The 22808-nt window shown below is 32.2% G+C and overlaps 1 protein-coding gene and 1 long non-coding RNA gene across 2 annotated transcripts; both read right to left on the bottom strand.

Annotated features, from left to right (window-relative positions):
* Positions 1 to 6793: 6793 nt before the first annotated feature.
* LOC128295594 (uncharacterized) lies at positions 6794 to 8086 on the bottom strand. Its single transcript, XR_008286124.1, has 2 exons — positions 7865 to 8086; positions 6794 to 7189 (listed from the first exon to the last, which is right to left on the bottom strand). It is a non-coding gene; the product is annotated as an uncharacterized LOC128295594 (long non-coding RNA).
* A 3939-nt stretch (positions 8087 to 12025) lies between these two features.
* LOC108470158 (uncharacterized) lies at positions 12026 to 21611 on the bottom strand. Its single transcript, XM_053030847.1, has 22 exons — positions 21348 to 21611; positions 20766 to 21263; positions 20205 to 20437; positions 19984 to 20073; positions 19727 to 19861; positions 19520 to 19638; positions 19102 to 19266; positions 18693 to 18798; positions 18380 to 18485; positions 18181 to 18291; positions 17644 to 17807; positions 17429 to 17546; positions 15019 to 15243; positions 14546 to 14736; positions 14274 to 14441; positions 13843 to 13948; positions 13602 to 13739; positions 13296 to 13454; positions 13002 to 13208; positions 12722 to 12916; positions 12573 to 12644; positions 12026 to 12393 (listed from the first exon to the last, which is right to left on the bottom strand). The coding sequence occupies exons 1-22, from the start codon at positions 21393 to 21395 to the stop codon at positions 12235 to 12237; spliced, it is 3513 nt and encodes a 1170-aa protein (XP_052886807.1). The 5' UTR covers positions 21396 to 21611; the 3' UTR covers positions 12026 to 12234.
* Positions 21612 to 22808: the final 1197 nt, after the last annotated feature.

Raw genomic sequence — 22808 nt, 5'->3', positions numbered from 1 at the left:
TTTTGGTAAAATTATTATTTTACCCCTAAAGTTTCACTTTTATTCAATTTAGTCCCTGAGCTCAAAAAATGCAAATTAACAATTTTTAACCATAATTAAGCTTAACCGAATATTCATGGTATTAAAACAGCCCATAAATTACTTTATGGCAAAATTATATTTTTGCCCCTGATATTTCAACTTCGTTACAATTTAGTCCCTAAGCTCGAAAAATTAAATTCATTCAATTTTGGCCAAACCCATGCCTAGCCGAATTTACTACAACTTCATAACAGTCCATATTTTCATTTATTCAGACTTTCAACCACATTATTTTAATAATTCACAATTTAATCCAAAATTGATATTTTTACCAAAATTCACTTTACAAAACATGTATATCCAACAACAATAATTTATTTTCCATCATCAACTATCAAAATACTCATGCATTCAACAATGGCAACATTCAAATACTTTAACAGTTTTGAAATCAAATATACGGGCTAGCTAGAATACGAAGCAACGATCTCAAAAACAGAAAAATTATCAAAAACCGAACACAAAACATACCTAAATCACTTCATGCAAGTGCCTAAACTAAGGAAGCTTCAATGGCTTTCTTTTTCTCCTCCATATTCAGCCAAGAAATAAAATTTGCATGGCCATTTTATGTTTTATTTTTATTTAATACATTTTAATATTCCATTTACCTTTTTGTCAATTATAATAATACATATTTTCATATATGCCAAACCACCAATCTCCACTATCATAAAGTAATGGTTTAATTGATAAATAGGGACTTATACTTTAGTAAAACATGGAAAATAAACACTTAAACAATTAGAATGCAACTTTTGCATTTTACGCGATTTAGTTCTTTTTGCTTAATTAATTATCGAAACGATAAAATTTTTCAACGAAACTTTAATACCATCTTTTTGCCACTCCATAAATATTTATAAAAATATTTACGACTCGGTTTATAGAAATGAGGTCCCGATACCTCATTTCTTAAACCCACTTGACCTTAGGGTCATACCACTTGAACTTAATAAATCACTTATAAAACAAATATCACAATATCAAAAACATTTTTAAAATCATAATTAACTCGTAAATATTAAATATAATATTTACAAATCTACTCGTCGGATTCGGTGGCCCGAAACTACTGTTCCGGTTAATCCTAAGAACGGGCTGTTACAAGTGTTTTACTAGAAGTGAGTTTGAGTAAAATCTTTCCTTTACCGAGTATTTTCGAAGTGCTTGAATTACTTATGTAGACTTGCTTACCTTCAGTTACCTTTTCAAATTCAGTGAACATTTCTCTATTGGCGTAGAAATATTTAGAGGTGCTTGTGTCTACAATCTATTCAGCATTATTTTTTACCAGGTTTACTTTGAAAACCACAGTAACTATAACCTCATCGAGATTTTCAACTATATATGTTTGTGATTTGTTTTATTCTGGTGGTTAGAACGTTGGTAGCATTGGTATGCTTTGTGTCCATCTTTTCCACAAACGTAACACTTCACAGAGTTGTTGGGTTTCTTATTATTCTTTGGTTTCTTGAAGTTGATAGCCTTCTTATTCTAGAGTTTTATTGCCTTTTTTGAACTCACAACGTCTTTCTTCCTGCTAAATTTGGAACTAGAACCATATTCGACTAGCTTTTAAAGGAAATTGAGTTGAGGAAACTAGAGTATTATCTTTAAGACAATTGGCTTCCTTAATCTTTATATGGACGAGCAGTTCTTCTAGAGGAATGTCTCACTTTTTGTACTTTAGGAAATTACGATAGTCAGACCAGGATTTTAGTAGCTTTTCAATCAAGACATTTTCTTAGAGAATCCCACACATATCTATCCCTTCCGCTTGAATATAAAAAATTAACTTCTCATAGATATGAACTTGATACATAATTTGCTTATCATCAATCATCTAGAACTTGAGTCACTCATCAACAATATATTTCTTGAATCTAACATCATCGGCTCCAAATTTCTTCTCCAATGTATCCCAAATGGATTTAGCTGATTTATTTTTGAGAAACAAGTCGAAGAGGTTGTTAGCCATATTGCTTAACATGTGACCTCTTTCCATTTTGTTGTAACTTCCCTAATTTGGCCTAGACGTTATACTTGAGTTCGGAAGATTACATTAGCCACTGAAGCCGTGACGCCCTAAACTCAGCCAAGACAGTCCAACCCAAATTTCGAACATCACATTAGCCACCGAAGTGACTCTCACCACACCAACCAACCATACGCACCATGTATTTGCAGAATATTTCATATAGGAAATTAGTCCTAAGTGCATGCTTTTCTAAATTAATCATTCCATTCACACAAACAAAAGGTATAAGGCGTACCTTAATACTTGGCGGTCTCCCTTAGTTGTAAAAATTTGTTAGTTCATTTAATTATCATCACATTAAACAAGTAATTAGAACCATCTAGATAAGCAATCAAGCAACCAATTATAACGTTAAAAAATCCAAAAAAAAAAACAAATAGTCTGTAATATTCGTTTACAACTCGTTGAAAATTTTATTTAAAGAGTCTAAGTCTAATTCTAATACTAAACCCTTGGAATGACCCACATTTCCTTCACTTCAGAGTTTAAAGGCTCAACAAACATACTCTAAAAAAATGCCTTGTGATGGATCACCAATTTGCCACCCTCCTTGCTAACCCGTGAACTATTTATCTGCAAGGTAAAGTAAGGACTGTGAGCTTGGTAAAGCTCAGTGAGTACACATGCATACAACACAAGTAAACACACCAAACATGTAAGGATTTAAACATACTTGAACAATTCACATATAACACAATTTTTATACTCAACACTGATATATTGACAATTCGTGAATATGAAACATTGTCAAATTATATACTCATTTGATAAATGGATCTCCAAAATACTCCACATGACTCATAAAGTCATACGCTATCTCCATGTAACTATAGTACGTATGCTCACACTCTCCAAACACACCACGCTATCTACTATGAACGGAGCTATACTCGACATTCCCTTATCTTTCCAACGCTATCTCCAGGCCACAATGCCCAACACATAATAAAAGAGGTGAGTACTCACAACCCTATGGCATGCAAATGATATCCAACGGTTTCAAGTGTTCACATTGCCAACATATCTATTTAATCACAATTTACTACACAAGATAATAGGCTCGCATTATTGTTGAGCTCGCACCTAGCATTTCACAATAATATAATTTTACACTAATCAAAACTCGCAATATCATAAAACTCATAATTCACTTACGGGTTCGTGCATGCATAAATGTACATTATCAATAAAATTTACATGATATAAAAATCATATTATAATATTTATTTTTAAATTTCCGTTCACAAGTATTATAAAATCATATACAAATATATATTTTATACATATCTATTTAGTGACTTTTGTCACGTCAACTTTAATATACATTAAAAGTCCCATATACATTTATGTGTATTAAATAATATAAAACCGCATAGGACCATAGACCTACGTATATATTTTATATGTATAACAATACCACATATATTAAATATTTATTGAGATGCATAAATATGTATTATATATATACCTATTTAGAACCTCTGTCATTAGCTTGCTTTTCAAGCCCCACATACGCATCTATATTATATATTTAAATCTAATTAACACAACAACTCACAGTTAACGATCTGCACACACGCAACAATCAAATTCACAATTCCCTCAAGTATCTAGTGCCAAGTTTTGCATATCAAGTGGAGTTCCTAACCTCATTTTGATTCTTTAGATCTCACAATTCATGTAAAAACACGACATACAAATCTATTCACTTATAGCTCACCATGGCTTGTCAAACTAGACAACTTTCTACTTGCCTTTATCTCGGTTTATTGAAGCTCCACCAACGTTTTCAGCTTCGCACAAAAATATACATATTAGAAAGCATTCAAAAACAATCTAGCTTACTCTCTTTATGTTCATATAACAACTCTCCACTCACACATACTTATTCGACTTATTTCATATAATATATTTCGCTTAATTTCTTCTTTTTAACTTAATTAAATCCTTAATTTCTATCTCCTAACTCCCTAACTAAGGTTTAATTATAGATCTAGATCTTTAACTTTGCTCAATTTCTTTAATTAATATTTTTTTTGGAAAAACGTTGTTCCTCCTCATTCTCAAAAGAAGACCATTTAATTCATGCAATTACTTGAAGATTTTGATAAATTGAATTTGTAAACTTCTTAATCTCGTCAAATATACTAAAAATCATTTTAAAACATCTCTTAGCTCCTTATTATTAGATTCACCATTTTTATGCAAAAGATAGATTTAAAACTGTTGATCTTTAATTTTCTTACTTATATCTATGAAAATTCAAATTAAAAACACATAATAAAAAACAATAGATTTTCTTTTAGTTCGAAAACCTCCAGGAATTTGTACCAATTGAGTAAAAATGAGATAAGTTTAGGTGAGAAATTAGAGAAGAAAAAGTGATTTTCTTGCAAAATTGAAGGAATAGGGTGTTTGGATGCCAAGAAAATCTAGAACTTTCAATCTTAGATCTAACAAATTTTTTAAATGAAAAGAAAACATGAAGGGAAACAAAATAATAATAAATGGAGGATGAGTGGCTTTTTATAGCCAACTAACATTTTTTGAAATAAAGATTGGGTTGTTTACTCTCTAAGTCCTCCTTTATTTTTACTAATGTCGCAATGATTAATACCATTATTATTTAATTTAAATATTTATTAATAACTAATTATTTATTTTATTCTATTTCAACTTCTACGACACAAAACCTGATTTTTCTCCTGAGCCCACAATCTAATGCCCATTTCTACTAACCTGGCTTTCGAGATGTGACAAAAGTAGCTTGGTAAACTATCGAATTTTTTGAAAACAATCCTTTTAAATCATTTGTTTAATTTGTTTACAAAACTTAGTTGAGTACTTGATTTATTAAACCTCAAGTTTTATTTATTTACCTAGCAACGAAAAATATGGTAATTACTTTTATTTTTAGTAAAACTGAGGTTTATAAGATAATAATTGTCTAATAACCTAATTGAAATTTATAAGTGAGTGTCATGCAAAATAAAAATTCAAAACTAAGTCCTAAGTCCCATGCCACGATTCATAAATAAATAATACAATTTTTTAAAGGAAATAAAGAATAATAACTTAAAATATTAAGAAAAACAAAATTAAGCTGAGTCCCTTCGGATGTTGAGCCCGCGTCTTAACCTTGAGGATTATCTAAAAAGACAGAATATAAAAGGAGGTAACCTATGACGCTCAATGTGAGTTCGATTACAATAAAACAAATACAAACAGTTGCTAGGATACATTAAATAGCATTGCACATAGTCATCATAGATACCAAATCAGTTCAATGTATGGTTTTTAATGCTACCACTATTTAAGCATTAGAACTCACAATCAAAGATTTCAAATTAATTAATTATTCAGAATTTCCCATAATCAAAGATATACATACATTTATATTTATGTATCCATTCATATGCACATAAATCTCAAAACATAACTTTTAGAAATGTATGCACATGATATCAAAGATGCTATACTATTTTGGCTTAAATAAGATTTATCCTACCCTACTGCTACACACCACATTGGGAGTTCCCTAGAACTCCAACCACCAACACTTCAAATTGTTGATTAACCGCCAATAGTTTGCAATTTTATTGCCAATGGCTGTGAACACACAACAAAACGTCGCAGATGGAATCTGCTATGGCTGTGGGTATACAGTAAAATATAGTAGGTGAAATCTGTCAATGATCGTGGAAACACAACATACTCGTAGATGATAGTTGTTAGAGGGTTGTGAATGTATACATACTCGTAGATGATAGTTGTTAGAGGGTTGTGAATGTATGGAAAAACAAATTCGCCCTAATCGGTGTAATCGTGTAGCGGACATTGTCCACTAATGTTAACATAGTACTTCGATATTTGTACACCCAAATAAGGAAGATGGAACTCGATTGGTGTTGCTCTTCTCAAGGAAATCACAGTAGGATCAATTCCTAGGAAAGTTTGGAGGGGTCATAGTCGGTCTCGGTTAAAACCCAAACTCTTAGATAGAATTTTCTCTAAAGTGATTTAGGGAAAAACAGGCAAAGTGTATAAGAAAATCAAAAAGGAAGAGGAGAAAAGAGTTTTTTAGAGGGTGTTGTGTTTTCTTTTCTGTGTGAACAAAATAAGGAAATCAACCCTCTATTTATACTAAAAACGGAAGGGCCAAATTGTAAATAGGCAGGGGCAAAAGAGTAAAAAATGCAGGAACAATTTTGAAACTATCCCACTATTTCCACACCCAACTACCAAATTCTAGGTTTTTCAGAATAGTAAAACTATAAAAATAAATTGTTTAAAGATATGATTTTCTAGAAAGAAAATAACAAAACTTTTATCCAAAATAATATACATATAGTACATATCAAAGACACAAACTAGAATAAGTAAACAACAACAACACACACTCATGTGATAGGCTTATAACACAATTAGCCGATGAGATTAAAAAGTAAAGCTATATAAAAACTATCTTGATAGCTTGTACTTAACCAATGTGAGATATGCCTATTAACCACAACCCTTTATATTACCAACATGTATATCATGTTGTTTACAAAATTTAACTCAATTTTAAAAATAATTATTTAATTTTTAATATACGTAGTGTGTAATTTTAACATACTTACTTGATTTAATTTTCATATTGAAGTGAAAATTGATTATATAGTGGAAACATTTTAAAAATAAGATCATTTCTAACAAATTCACTTCAATATGAGAACTTCAAATATCAACGAATTAAGAAAAAAAAGAGGATTTATTTCTCTTGGCATACATGCTCTTACTAGACATAATAATTTTAGGTGTGATACAATTACATAACGTATACACCAACAAGAAATCATATAGATTATTAAAGCATCAAAATTTATATAAAACATATAACATCTTAAACATAAAAAAATACAATTGCAAGATGATATTAATTAGCAGAAATTAAGTGCATGGACCTAATCTTGCGGAAGACTTAGTTATGTTGGCCTGGGCGCTCGGCTTGTGTTGGGCTATGCAACGTGCTTGGAGGATCTGTCTTTAGATTTCGACGTGCCAAATTTAAACTGACTAAATTTTCTGTCATTGGATGTTCAAAGGACAATCATCATTTATTTTAAGTAAAGTCAATATATATATATATAAAAATATTTAAAAGCAGCTAATATTGATTCATGCAAATTTCAATCTAACATATTAATAAATTCTATTAATTTAACCCATTCTATACTTTACGTAACTATCAAAGCTGGTTTGCTGTATTTTACGTATTTTCTCGGTGGGATGTATATTTTGGACCAGTATAATCATAATAATATGTTAAGTAGGGAGGACTTAGATTAAATTTCACCTTTAAAGAATTAAATTATTCTTAGTAAAAGTATTATGAAAGTCTTTGTATTAATAGTTAAATTGTATTTTATTTTTTATTCAAAATTAAATAAATTAATATATATTCAATAAATCAAAAATAAACCGGTCATTTCTATTAAAATTTCATCAAATTTTATTATTGAAAATTGACGTATCATGTATACTCTATGCCGATATGCAATAAAAATAGATAAAATCTTTAACAAAAAGATCAGTTTGTACAAGTGGTCTATTTTTTTTTTTTAAATAGAACAAAAAAATTACAACTCGTCTACTAATATAGGCTTTCATAATATTTTTATCTATTTCGGTAAAAATAATAAAAATGGAATGGAGGTGACGGAAGATAAAATTAGACAAGAAGAAGTAGCAAAAACAAACCTTGGAGAGCTGAGAAGTCGGGAATTGTGGCTTCAGCTAAGAGATCACCTGAACTCGCCATTGATAAAAGTATAGACACCACAAGCACCGAAAAGAAAACTGCATTATTATTACTATAGGAAGACCTCTTCATTGTTGACTCCCCCACTTCATGGTTTTATCAAAGCCAGGCTGAGTTTTATATAGAGAGAGAGAGAGAGGGAAACCTCTTTTTCTTTTTTAAATGGCAAGAAATTTCAGAACGTTCATCCGGTTTTAAAAGTTCACTGTTCACATAATAATTAGCGCGTATTGACTCGTTAAAAGCAAACAAACAAACAAAAACAATTAATTAAATAAATGACCAATTAAATTCAACAATTTAACTTTTGAAACATTCAACAATTTCTTCGAAAGCAAAAGGTGAGATATTTTAACTATAATTTTCTATACATAAACAGAAATTAGATATATATATGTATATATATATATATCTATATACAAATCATATTTAACACTCAGCTGAATTTGAATAAATTATTTGATTTCCATCCTGATGTTGATTATTTCATGGTTCAAACTCATTGAGTTCACCAATTCAATCTAATTTTAATTAGATGGTTAAAATTTTGAAAGTGTTTTGTGAAGTGTGTAAAGTAGTTTTTGATTGGGTTCTTGTCATTGATCTTGTCGAAAACAGCTTGGTCCGTTTTTTTTCTCCTATCTCTTCATTTTCCTTCTTCCGCCTCTCATCTTTCCTCCTCCATGCTCATCTTTCCAGCTCTTACCGGCATCCTTCTGTTTCTTCAGCATTTTCTTGCAGAATAATAAAGCTAGCTTTCCGCCTTTTCTTTGGTCCCTCCCATGAGGGAGGCCTCTCGAGTCAGTTGTACTCGTTTACCAAGGACATGACGAGGCACTACACATTATAGCGGCTTCTCCACCCTGATGGCTTCAAACCTATGTATATAAGTGCTGCCAATTGTGCTAATGTCTAAACTAGAAATATTGCAACAAAAAGATATAAAATTAAGTAATAGTGTCCGTAAATATACATGTCAAATTGTAATATAGATTAGTGTTACAACAAAACACTTTGAGAATCATTTCGAGGATCATATTCAAGGGAGGAAGAATTAAACCTAAATTAATTATCTACACTAATAATCTAAATAGTACCGATTTAAAATTATATTAGGAAAAATCAAATTAATATCAATTAATCGAATTAACCAAAAATTATTTAAATTAAAAATCAACTAATTTAACGATAAAATTATTTAAATTTAAAATAAACTAATTTAACAATTGAAAATAATCCAATAAAACAAGCAGAAGCTTCACTCACTTCAGTTATCCTAATTAATTTCAAAACTTAGGTTTTATCGAGTCAGCTACTAATTAACTAGTTATTACCTCTCGACCTCTAACTAATTAACTAATTGACCAATACACGCTTACTTCTCAGCCTCACTTTCTTGATCGAGATAAATTATGAGGTACTCAGTAAACTTATCTCTCGATCTCGTTTATCCTAAATTACTTTCTAGGGGCGTCACTTCCTAGGGTTTAATCACACATAATTTAAACCAACTAACCCGTATTTCAATCCTTGTTCATTCGTTAATTATTCACACATCTGTTTGTTAGTTTCTCTAAAGAAATTAGTTACTCGTGGATCTAAATACAATAACCCCTAAACTCATATTTAATATGCAAAATATCAAATTAAATAAAAGTAAGGAGTAGAGAAATAAGTATATTTTTTATATCACTTTGACCTTGGAAGTGAAATCTCCTTTAACAGCCTCGAAGATCACCTCGATTGCAATTGGAATCAACACCGAAATAATGAAAAACTACTATATTAAAGCCTTGGATCAAAATCGAATCCAAGTTAGAACAATAACAAAAGTATAAAAAAGACTAAATTAAAAAAAATTAAAAATCAAACTAAAAACCGTAAAATACTAAAACAGCTCACTTGGCCAGCCTCTTCAAATGAGACTTAACATGCCTATTTATAGAGTTTATGCTCAGACCCCTTTAGGGTTGGTAAACAACCCAAAAATCTAATTAAGATACATTGTGCGGACTAAAATACTCTTAATTAAAATTCCAATTCGTCACTCGGTGTTGTGACCCATAGGACCTGTGTCGCGACACTGTCTTCATTTTCTGGGTATTTTGGCTTAGAAGTTTGATGTTGCGACATTACTCCCGGGTGTTGCAACGCTGTAGTCGTCATTTTTCTTCTAAGCCCTAAAACAAAAATAAAACCGTTAGATCATTTCTAGGCCCATAGTGGCCCATTAAGTCGTTACATAATTCAAAATTACGTAATTTAGATCTAATGGGCCATTATGTAATTTTAAATTATGTAACCAGAAAATAGACCTGAAAAATTGATCGGAAAATAAAAATTGAAAATGAAATAAAAACATATAAAAACACTATAAAACAAGCTTGTTAAGTGCCAAAAAGACCTTAATTTGTCACAATGAATTGTGGTTGATTAGTCTACCAATGAGGCTTTTCGCTTTTGCTTCCTCTAAAGAATGAATGACTATTGGAACATTTTCAAAATATAAATAGTGTTCCAATAGTTATAAATGAAAAGTTATAAATAACCAAAATGTATGTTAGTTGATTATTAACCAAAAGTTGTCACTATTTATAGTGATGAGTTACGTCACTTAAACAACTAGCTATAATTATTCAAATAGAGATATCTTTTGAATATTTTTTTGAATAATTATGTGTATTGTTTGATATATGACTATCTATGTGGGTAATTATGTCCCTATAAAGAGACATGATGCCTCCTATAAATAAGAGTGAACTTTCATTTGTATGACATGTTGGTAATGCAAAATGACATATCCCACATTGGTTGAAGAAATGTTTATAAGAGAGTTTAAATATAGTCTTGCCTCACATGATCGTCACCGCTGCTCGCTCAACCTGTGTTCGTGTTAGCACATGCTCTTTTGGATAAAAAAATTTTGTTATTTTTCTAAGCTATTACAATTTTGAAAAAGTCAACTTTTGGACTTTAGATTGACCTTGAAAATTACTATTTTGCCCTTTTAGAATGTCCTACAAATTGCTCAGATATTCTTCTCATTTTATATAACAATACATGTACATCAACTACATATCCTTTCTCCCATACCTCACCTGTTTTTTTTTTTTTCAGTATATTTTCCGATCAATTTTTCAGCTCTATTTTCTGGTTATTTTTCTATTCCTTTGAGAAGAGTAACACCAATTTTGTTCAATGCTTTTTATTCGGTTGTGCGAATGTTGAATGTGTTAAACTTGCGAGGTGACATCCACTATATGATTACACCGATCAAGGCAAACTTGCTTCTAAGGTAGTGATTCTTCCACGACACACATTATTTCTTTTATTTACAAATGCGCTAACGATTTTGTTATACAGTAGTATATTTCCTACATGACACACCCAAAAAACATAGAAACAAAGTTTCTTTCTATTCTCTCACATATTTTATATTCCTAGATTGTTCAGTAATTTTTTATAAAAATTTATATTTTTGTTATGCTCCACTCAGTGGATTGTTTCTGTTAGTGCAAAACGTTGATCGTCGTTGAGCTTTATTGTATTATCAAGGTTCATTTGCCCATAACTCTTTTGCACATCGATGAGAGTGAATAAAACCTTAAAAAAAGCGATATTAATACACACCTTGAAGCCTTCATTAATTTCTCATAAATTTATTTTATCCAATAATCACAATTTGTTTCATTTAGAGTATGTTGTCTTAGCGAATTGATTTTGTTGATGTTTAGGTCTTGTCTTATTTCTGTACAGTTTGTATCAAATTTGTATGTACTTTATCACATTTTTTTGGTGACAAATATTTAGGTATATAGCATTGTTTAGAGATTTTGCAGCTATATTAAACTAAGCCTTTTTCTTAACAAACTAAACTTTGGGGCAATCGGAAGTTGAAACAAGGAAATATCCAAACAACCATGAAAAAGTAAAATTAAAACAAACCATATTAAAAATTAACAAGAATATATGATTTTCTTTTCGAAATTTATATAATACGAATCATTAATGTATTAAAATATAAATATATAATTATAACACATGAAATTATATGAAGGCAATAATTACAATATATACCTTTGCATATGAAACAGAGAAGATAAGCTGAGAAACTGTTTTTATTTCAATGTAATTTCAATCAGAAAAAGAATACAAGATGTTTTGAATATGAAAAACATAAGAATGATTTAATGGCGTTTTTGGGCAGCATCTGGGTATATATATTTTGACATATACAAAAAGAATATATGAATTGGAAACTTTCTTTGTGCTGTACGTATATTAACAATATGCAAAAACAGTATTAGTATTAAACGTAGAAGTAGGTGGATGAATCCGTTGCATTAGAAGGTTCTCTGCAGAGGATAGACCGAGCTTCAATTACCGATCGAGGCGGCTCTACATCTTTTTCTTGGAGCTGATTTCCTTGCAACCGCTGCATTTGGGATGCAAAGGTGTCATCCAGTATCTACAAAACATAAAAAAACCATTATCAATTGTTATGCCATAACCACTGCAAATCCGGACTCTTTTATTTTGTATTCATACATGTCTGTATCCGACACTTACCCGAACCCATGTAACATAATTGGCAGTACAAAAAGACTTTCATTAACATGAACATGTATATATAAGCAGATGACTTACCCCCAAAGCATAGTATGATCCATTATACCACACTCGGTTTTCCTTCCTTCCTTCAAGAAATTTCAGTACGATCTGGTGAAAATAGTAAATTGAAACATGTGAGAAAACAAGATAAAGTTAAAAAGATCTAAAAGGTTTCTCTGATTCACCTGTCCCATCCTATCCCAAAATCCGCGGCAGGTTGCTACAAATATCCTACTTGTGAAGACCTCATTTATGTTAGATATAGAGTCAATCAGTTGTGAACTCAGCATCTGCATTCTCTCACGGATTTCGGCCTCTCCATCTTCTTCCTTTATTTCCTCAAGTATCCTTTTCAGTCTCGTATTTCTATTTGCTTGTGTCTGAAACAGCCATTTGATTTGAGTGTTTTCCATTTTCAAATAGCAAAAGAAAGAACACAAGAAATCATATTAAAATAGGACTTACATTGTTAACAAGCTTCTCTACTGTTGCCTGCAAGTAATTTTTGTACTTTGTTCTCAACATGACAGTGATCCCATTCATCTGCTCTCCAAACAGTGACTTCTTGTCTCCGGTGAGAGGCAGACAGGCTGCCCAAGACTTTAACACATCCTCCACTCTACAGTGCAAGGCATCAAGAATTCTCTTCACAGTGTTGAGGAAAATTCCTAACTGCCACCATTAGTAACAAGGTAAGAGCTACATTCAATGCTGACACAATTGGCTGGAGTTTAATTATATTGGTTATGTTGCACTTACTTGGCTGGGAACCGAATATAGAGCTGTCGACTGCCTTCTTGTCAGCTTCTGGACATGCATATTAAGTCTTTTTGGAATACTATCTTTCAAAGGAGTCAAGATGTCATTATATTGTTTCTCTAGTGCTTTAACAATGGCTCTTTCCACATTGGCAACAGCCTTCATGTAAAACCAAAATTATGCAAAGTCAGTAGATGACAAAATGGTTAACCATAGATGTTCAAGGACCAGAGAAGAGAGTGTATACTTGAACATGCACAGAAAAGTTCAAAGACATAAACCGCAAGAGAAAGAGAGTGTAATTACATTTTCCAAGACCAGCGAATACTGAGGCCATCGATTGATAACCACTTCATATCCAATAAGGGAATCTTTGATCTTCTCATACATTTCTTCAGCAAAGGGTGAGGTTGAATGATTTGTCGTTACTCCTGACCAGGGCACCTGCAACAAGCACATGATTATGTCCCAAAGACAATATTCAACAGTTCCAGGTAAGTTATTTCAGGTTCTTGATAATGTTTATGAAAAAGAACCCAATTTATACCTTTTCAGCCTTACAGAGATCGAGTAACCTAAGCTGCATATCCTCAACCCACACCATTATATAATTGTGGAACAAACTCCTTGAGTCTACTCCACCCTGCACAGGACTGAAACAGGCAAGACAATTTGTAAGACAAAGAGCTTCAACTCAACATACAAGGCCATAACCCAAATTTAGATACTCATACAGGATTCTAGTGGTCATTTTTGGCAAAATTGAAGTAATTTATTCCAGCTTATACAAAGAGATTTCAAATGAGATTTCTTTCACAAACCTGATGTTCCATGACTCAAGATCCCTCTCAAAATCCGCAATTGCAATAACCCAAATTTAGATCCTCATACAGGATTCTAGTGGTCATTTTTGGCAAAATTGAAGTATTTTATTCCAGCTTATACAAAGAGATTTCAAATAAGATTTCTTTCACGAACCTGATGTTCCATGACTCAAGATCCCTCTCGAAATCCGCAATTGCAATCAAAAGTTCATTAACATGTGATGCAGGACAAGATGGAGGCCATGCAGCAAGGAAACTGGTAAGCCTCTTACACAACTCAGTGCTATATACTTCAGCTGTGATGTTTGACAGGTCAATCGAACTGGAGCAGAGGCATAAATGTCAGAAGACATGAAACAATCAGTTAATCAATACATGGTTTTGATGATATTTCTACAACTCAGTGCTATATAGATATGTCATTACCTGGGGAGTATGTGCTGATTGTGGATCTTGATGTCTGCCTGAATTTCTTTGCTAATATTTATACACAGATTCTTCATTTTCAAATAAGCTGTTGAGATGGTAATGGAGTCCAAGAGAAAACCTTCAGAGTTGTTTGAAACAAACTCATCAGTTTCAATCATGTGTTTCCGACACCTTTTTCTGGCTGCAGTCTGTGAAAAGTTATCATAACTGGCATTATATGTTTGCTTAGCGTATAGAAACATAAGGCAAAAACAAACAAGACAAAGCCTGCTTACAGGATCAGATAGTTAAAAAGGATGACCCATTAATAGATGCATGGGAAAATTTCCGCTCTATTGAACACATATAGTAATATATATTCATGCATTTGCTGAATTAAACAAGTTATCAGTACCAAAGGGCTGCTTTTAAAAATTAATGCTAAGCTGGCTGAGAGATTTGTTTAGGCATTACTGAAGAACTGAAATTACCTGCAAATAGTTTCTCAACATGGTCTGAGCATCAGGAGATAGTATATCATGAAGCAGAGTGTATACTTGAACAGCAGGAGCTAGAGCTGGTGCTGCAGTCTCCTGGGTTGGTCCAAACAAGTCAGCTAGCCCTGTGGGAGATTTCTCATCCAACGATTTGTAGTTTTCAAAAGCATTTGCCAAGAGACTCTCAATTTGTGTTTCACAACCCAGCAGTATGCCTTTCTGCAAGAGAGCGAGTCATCTCGGTGAAACAGTTACACCATGTAGAAAATGTTGAAATAGCACAACCCCACGTCTAAAAAAATACAAAGCTGTAGAGATTTTGTACTACTATAAATAGGGGTTATTCCCCTCTTCAGATGAAATCGTTCGTACAAGCGATTTGACAAGTTTATAACAAAGAAGAAATACACAAGAAGAAATTATGATCATTGTGTGTATTTTCGCAAGCTTCAAAATGGTCCTCTTATATATATATATATATTTTTTATATTGACGATGATAGCTTTCAAAAGTCAAATAGAGTTTGAGAAACTAAAAACACAGTTGAAAAGTTTGAGTAAAGATTTAGGAGAAGCAAAGAAGATTATTGACATGGAGATAATTCGAGATAGAAACTTGAAGAGATTTATTTGACTCAGAAATAGTATTTGAGAAAATTGTTAAAGCATTTTGGTATAAATGAAAAATTAAAACCTGTTAGCACTTCCTTTACTCTTCAAGCTTAATGCTTCTGTCGTAAGAGAATTATGCAAAACGAGAAAACATGTCAAAGATATCATACGAGGTATATGCATGATTCAAGAAATGAGTATTGACAAGCTGTGAAATGGATTTTGCGATATATCCAAAAAAAAATGGATATTAGATTATTTTTTGGCAAGAAGATAATCAGGGTGTGGTTGAATATTGTGATTCAGACTATACTGGTGATCTGGACAAACTACAATCAACTCCTAGTTAGTTGGAAGTCTACTTTGCATATATGACAATCAAAGAGACTGTAAAAGAGGCAATTTGGCTTTAAGGGTTGCTTGATGAACTAGAAATTAAGTAGAAATATGTCAAAATACATTGCGATAGTTAGAGTGTTGTTCAGTTAGCAAATAATCAAGTTTATCATGTAAAAAGGAAGCACATTAATGTCCGATAACATTTTGTACGAGAGATTCTAAAAGAATGTGGGGTAAAAATCTAGAAAATTTCAACCACCAAGAATCTTATCGATATGATTAATAAGGTTGTGATTGCAGTCAAGTTCCAACTATGTTTGGACTTGATCAATGTTAAAACTTAAAAGGTTGAAATTTGAAGACACTATCAAATATTTTTTTGCAAAGAGATTGAAGATTTAGAATTTTGTTAAGGTGAAGATTTGTTAAAATAACATAATCCCACATCTAAAAACTACAAAGTTTTGGAGATTATGTACTACTATAAATACGAATTGTTTCTCCATCTTTGAATCATCCCCAAACTTGTCATATTCTTCATAAGGCAATTATCTTTCAATATTTTGGAGATTATGTACTACTATAAATAGAGATTGTTTCTCCATCCCCAAACTTAATTTTCAAATTTTCGTTAAATTTTTTGTGTTTTTTATCATTTTTTTTTTAATCTTTCAATATTTCATAGGGTATAATTGTAGGCGTAATTTACCGAATCTTGTTAAATTTCTTAGGTGGAACTGTTTGTGAAACCTAGTATGATTTTCTAGTATAAGCTAGTGTAGTTTTCTAGTAAAAAATTTACTCTTCTTTACCTTATTGGCAGAACAGAAAATTGTGATGCATATAAATATCAAATGTTGTTTTGCAAGGAGATTGAAGATTTAGAGTTTTGTTAAGGTGAAGATTTGTTAAAATAACATAATCTCACATCTAAAAACTACAAATTTTTATAAATAGGGATTGTTCTTTGAATCATCCCCAAACTTAATTTTCAAATTTTCATTAAATTTTTGGTGTTTTTTTTCATCACTTTTTATTTATCTTTCAATTTTTCATAGGGTATAATCGTAGGCGTAATTCTGGTGAGGTTGAGTTTTAGGTGGAACTGTTTGTGAAATTTAGTGTGATTTTTTAATATAACCTAGTGTAGTTTTCTAGTAAAAAATTTACTCTCCTTTACCTTATTGGCACAACAGAAAATTGTGATGCATATAAATATGTAACACATTTCATTTTCAGAAAGAATGGAAGCAACACAACCTAATGTACCTCACTTCCAAAATTAGTGATTCTGTTCATTTGTCAGTCAAAGCTTTTGAAACTTCAAAATAACTTAGCATTAGAAACACAATTGGTACTTTTAAGGCAACTCTCTCACCATTTTAAAAGACAATATGAAAAAAAATCCATTAGATCAAATGAAATTGACAAAAACAGTAACCAGAGATGCCTACCTCCTGTCTTGTCAAGCTTTTTTCATTCCTGGCCTTTAAAATGGGTATAAGCAACTCATTTACAAGCTCTAAGCAGTCTTTTGTTGGTGTGGCTACATTCATGACATGTAATAGATATCTACAAGAAACCAAAAGAGTTAAAGCATTACAAGGAAAGAGCAAGGAGTATGATAGAAATCACAATGTTTCTGAAAAAGAATAAGTAGATCACATACCTCAATTTTGTATATGAATCAGAAACTCCATAGTAGTCAGCAAACTCAGTCAATAACCACTGCCATGGCCCCTGTAACCTCAAGTTTCTGGAATGAAAACGTTGTGCACGCATTGAAGCCTCAAGGAGTAGATCGTAGGCTAGAGTCTCCACAACAGGCCCACTCTAAAAAGATGGAAAACTCAGTAGGTAAAATATACTCATGCTTGCTCACTTGTATGCTTTTAGACACTGACATACTTAAACAATTTAGTCCAGCTCCACACAACTATCCATGCACGTGAAAGAAAATTCTTGTTGTAGATAATGGAAACTAATTAACTAACTGCTAATGAAATGAGCATCAAATTTAAAAAAAAAAAAAAAAAAGAAAAAAGAAATTTGTATGACTTTCAGAAGAACGCAATTCTGGTTTAGGAAAGGACAAATGGAACTTGATTCGAGAAAATAAGGACTATTTTCAAGAGAACTCCATACAGCATATCTAGTTCTTATAATTAAGTCAATTGAATTGCCCTAGATGTGGAAAATATAATACCTTTATCTGACTCGTCTCATCACTAGTAATTGTACTTCCAATTGATAGCTGGATCTTCCCGACACATTCTTCATCTTCATGGTATATGGGCCACCATCTGATTCTCTCATTCTGCAGAAACAGTCGAGCACATCAGAATATGAAGGATGGTTTTCATCCTTCAAAAACATGATTGTTAAAAATAGATAATGATACATACAGGATTATCACTCAAAGATGAAACTGGTATTGTTGCTCTTCCCTGGACTAATTTCTTCTTGTCTTGGACTTCCGCCAAAAGAGCATCACCTTCAGTCTCTGGGAAACTAAAAGCACATGCAAGTATAAGATTTTTCTACTTTTCAAAGCATAACTCTCATCTTAGATAAGGTCTCTCATTTGCACAACCAAGCTATGTTAACTTAGACAGAGTGACAGACATGACAGAATATTATCAATTATGACATGACATACACAGACTTCCTGTCGGCCAAAGTACAAGCCTAAGTCTAAGATAAAAGATAGCAACTCACAAGACATGGTAATCACCACCCCCCGGGTGCAAGCAGATGGCTGAACTTGGTTCAACTTTGGTATCTTCTGTAGCACTCTTCAGCTGGAATAAGCAAGATAATGGCTCTGTGAATATGAAAAATAACATATTAGTTGAGAACATTATGGTATGGAAGTTCCAACAATATGTGTAGTCCCTATCTTTGTTAAGAGAAGGAGACATGCTGAAACATTTTGTGAGGAGGTAGGTAGATTTCAATTAGTTGTAAAACAATTTAGCTGTTACAAGTGTTTAACCAGCTTAAGCATAACTTCCAAAAAAAAGGAAGCTACAGTCTGATTTACACTTCTAGATGTCAGTTTCATTTTAAGCTCAAAGTTATAAAATAACTAAAATACATTAAATATTATATCATAACAAACACAAACCTTCAGACGCCACTGGAAATGAGGCTATTTTAAGAGAATTCATGCCGCTTTTCACAAGTGATGAGACATGCCGCACATACTCCGCTCCCACTTGCATGTACATTGCACTTCGCTGAGAGTACATACTCCTAAGTTTCCTCCTTGGAATAATGCGAAGTTTCTTCACTGCAATAATCCAACATGAACAACTTAGATTTTAAACTAAAAGAAATCATCCTATGAAAGAGCTTTGATTTATCTTTCAGCCTCAAATTACAAGAGATTAAAAAGATATGGGAGTCATTTTCAAAACTAATATAAAGCTATAAGTAACAAAATAATAAAAATTCTATCATAACAAGCAATAATTTCACAGCCCCACCCGTCCTTCCAAATATTAAATTTCTTTATACAATTTCCATAATAACATTGATCTTACCTTCCACTCTTATTTTTCCAACAATCTTCTTTGCCTTCAATGAAACTTGTTCTACACTTTTTGTAGTGCTCACTTCGACTGGTTGTACACCTCGTGGTTGCAACAAAAATTTGTGTAGCCTATATATTTAATACTCATTGAGATTTGAGAGATCATTGAAAGGCTAATCGGAACAAATTTATGTTCCAAAGAAGAGAAGGAACCTACCCAAAGGCACTTCGCAGTAGAAGGCACTCTTCACGCAGAAATTCAGGAGCCTCAGGGCAGCCTCTTGCCCATGCGTATAGACATAACCGGATGCATGCATCATAAGCAATTAAAGTCTGCCATGCATATTGACCACTGGAACAATAGAATTACAAAACAAAGAATATGAGATAAGTAGTTTTCAACACAAAATTTTCAATAAACATCAACTTAGTTTACAACACAATTTTTTCAATAAAGCTCTATGGAGAGTGCACCTGGCGTTATAGTGATGCAAGTCATCAGACATGTTACTTTGCCAGTAAGGCATCTTTTCTTCTTTGTTTGAATTTGCAGTCTCATTTACTCTGCGTAAGACAATGTTAAGAAATATTAGAAATAGTACTATACTCCAAACTAAACTAGAAAAGAAAAAAGGCCAAAAGACATAAGAGGCTTCCATGTGAATTGTGCCTTATGAAACTGAAAACTACATCACCTTTCTTCAGCAAGTTCAGGGCAACTCAACGACTCAGATTTCAAATCTGGTAATCCTTCTGCACTGACATCAAAACAATCTGCTTGTACTGGCTTGTAGGTTCCATCCTGAATTTGCTCAATTTCTTCTTCATCACTCCCTTCTCTTCCGATATCCAATATAGGAGGTGCACTTGGTGTCCCCAAATCTTCAACATCTTTAAATGTATTGTTAACATAACCTCGAATAGTTCCCTACAATCACCATCAAAAAAGAGCAAAACAACCAGGGAAAAAGACAAGTTTTAGCCATTCCACTAAGTGACTAGATAATCTTCTATTCATAGCAAAGCCAATCATAAAATAAAATCTGGTATGAAGTAAAAGCAGCGAAACCAAATTTGATAGTTTCAATATTAACACCAATCTAGACATATATGAATGTTGCAGGCAGGAATTAAACCATCATTTCGAATTCAAATGCATTGCTTTTACAATTTGGGAAAGTAAAACATAAGGTAACAAGCGCGCGCACACACACACACGAAAAAAGAAAAAGAAAAGATGCCAGAAGACTCCTTACATGTGCATTATGTATTTGAACTCGTTCCCGGAGTCCAAAACTACCCCCTCCAGTGGCAGCTGAAGTAAGATTTTTCTTAGCAAAATCCCTAATACCCAGATCACCATCAGTAAATCTTCTATTACTGTCAGGCAATTCAACCTTCAAATCCTGCTTTGGAAACCCTCTAGTCAACTCTGAGCTACACTTAGTTCTTTCAAACATCTCCTCTTCATCAGAAAAAATCCCATTCCCAGCATCTCCACCGGAAATATCATCAGAAACCGAAGCTACGCTTTCGTCATCGTTGCTGTCATCGTCATCTTCATGGAGAGCAGGAGCTATAACACTATGAGGTCCAAGCAAGCCAGAGCGGAATTTGAGAGGAGGAGGCAAGACATGGGGAGATAAAAGAGTGGCAGTGTTGTAAATAAGAGGTGATTTGGGGAATGAGTCGTGAGGTGCTAGCTTTTCAGTCAATGGCGATCTAATTCTGGGTTCTTGATCTGTTTCTTTTCCCTGCAAAAAAAAATCAAAATTTAATTGAAAATCAAAGGAAACCAAAGTGAAACAAAGAAAGGAAAAAAAAAAACAAAAGAAAACCTGATTGATCCAGTTTATTGCAGATTCGTCTAACCCCTCAGTGAACATAATGTGAGAATTTTTTTAGAAAGAATAGCAGAAAGTGAAAGAGAAAGAGAGAGCTTTGAGCTATAAGAATCAGAGGAGCTGAAAGTAACGAAAGAGAAGAGATGAAAAAGGAAGGAGCGTGTTTGTGTTTTAATTTTTTGGATCTTCAAATATGGTAACGGCTAGTTTGAACTTTTTTCTATTTTTTATTTTTTCGGTTTGCTTTATAAAAGAATCCTTTTCATTTATTCTTTCCCTTTACTTGTACTTGTAATAAAGGGATATTATAGTTTGTTAAACATTTTCTTTAATAAGTAATTTTTTAATGAATATTATTATTATTAATGTAAGAATACGAACTTTATTAAGATATCATAATATTGGTCTAAATAATTTTTGAAATTCTAATCAATGATGTAATTGGGTTTTAGAAGTCCCACAAAACATTTAAAAAAGAATTTTATACTTGATAAAGCACACCTTATGCCAGCTAGCTTTTTAAATTCTCATATGGCTATTATGTCTTTTAATTTTTACTTGTGGTCAGAAGGTTATTATGCCTCTTCATGCTCATTTTGTTTTTTCAAGGTTATTATGCCTCTTTCTTCTCTTTCGCAAGGCAATCCAAGGATTGATGAAATCTTTTAGTCTCTCCTCCAAACTCAGCTACTTCCAAGGTTTGAGACAATGTCTTGTGTTAGCTGATGTTACTTCTAATATGTCTCCTTTTATCACAATAGAGAATAACAAATTACAGGAGATGTGGACTTATTTTTAGTTTTGGGGACCATTTTTCTGATTTTGGATTTGATTAGATTTTCAATTTTACCTATGATATTGAAATGGAGAATTTATTGATTTTCGATTAAATCGATTTAACTAGTCGATTTAATTTAATTTTTATTAATTGTTTTTAGGTTAAATTCGTTCAACATCAAATAAATTTTAAAAACATTGATTTCTTTCTAAGAATCACCTTTTTTTCTCATCAAATATTTCCCGACAAAACCTTAGAAAAAAATTTTGAAGAACAATTTTTTGGAATCCCTCTCTAAAGAGAGAAACTTGAAAAAAAATAAAACCCTAAAATTCCTTTCGATAAACAATGTGAAAACCTCTATTCTTGGAATCTAAATGCCGATGTAGATTGAAAAACATATGTTGTTGAAATAATATGTGGTGTAAGAGGTTAGAGTAATTCAGATAGGTGCCAAAAATCGCTAGTGGTCGTTAAATTTTATTTTTTATTTTTTAGAATTGTAGTGAGTTTTGATTAGAGTTTAGATAGTGGAGTGTAAACTTGGAGTCTTCTTATTAATGGAGAGAGATTATATAATGAAGGAGCTTGGTGCAAACCCCTCTTCCTATTGTATAGGGTTAGTAGTAAGTATTGAAAAATTTTGGTATAGTCGATTTTGTTGTACAGTCAAAATT

Source organism: Gossypium arboreum, chromosome 7 (assembly GCF_025698485.1).
Source record: "Gossypium arboreum isolate Shixiya-1 chromosome 7, ASM2569848v2, whole genome shotgun sequence".
Taxonomy (NCBI): Eukaryota; Viridiplantae; Streptophyta; class Magnoliopsida; order Malvales; family Malvaceae; genus Gossypium; species Gossypium arboreum.
Note: the sequence above shows the minus strand (reverse complement) of the source record. Positions and strands in the feature narration are given on the sequence as shown.

Coding starts and splice junctions, on each gene's coding strand:
- LOC108470158 (XM_053030847.1), bottom strand. CDS start 21,395: ATGTTCACTGAGGGGTTAGACGAATCTGCAATAAACTGGATCAATCAG. Junction 14,737..15,018: donor TGTTGAGAAACTATTTGCAG/GTAATTTCAGTT, acceptor AACTTTTCACAG/ACTGCAGCCAGAAAAAGGTG. Junction 13,209..13,295: donor TATATTCGGTTCCCAGCCAA/GTAAGTGCAACA, acceptor TAATGGTGGCAG/TTAGGAATTTTCCTCAACAC.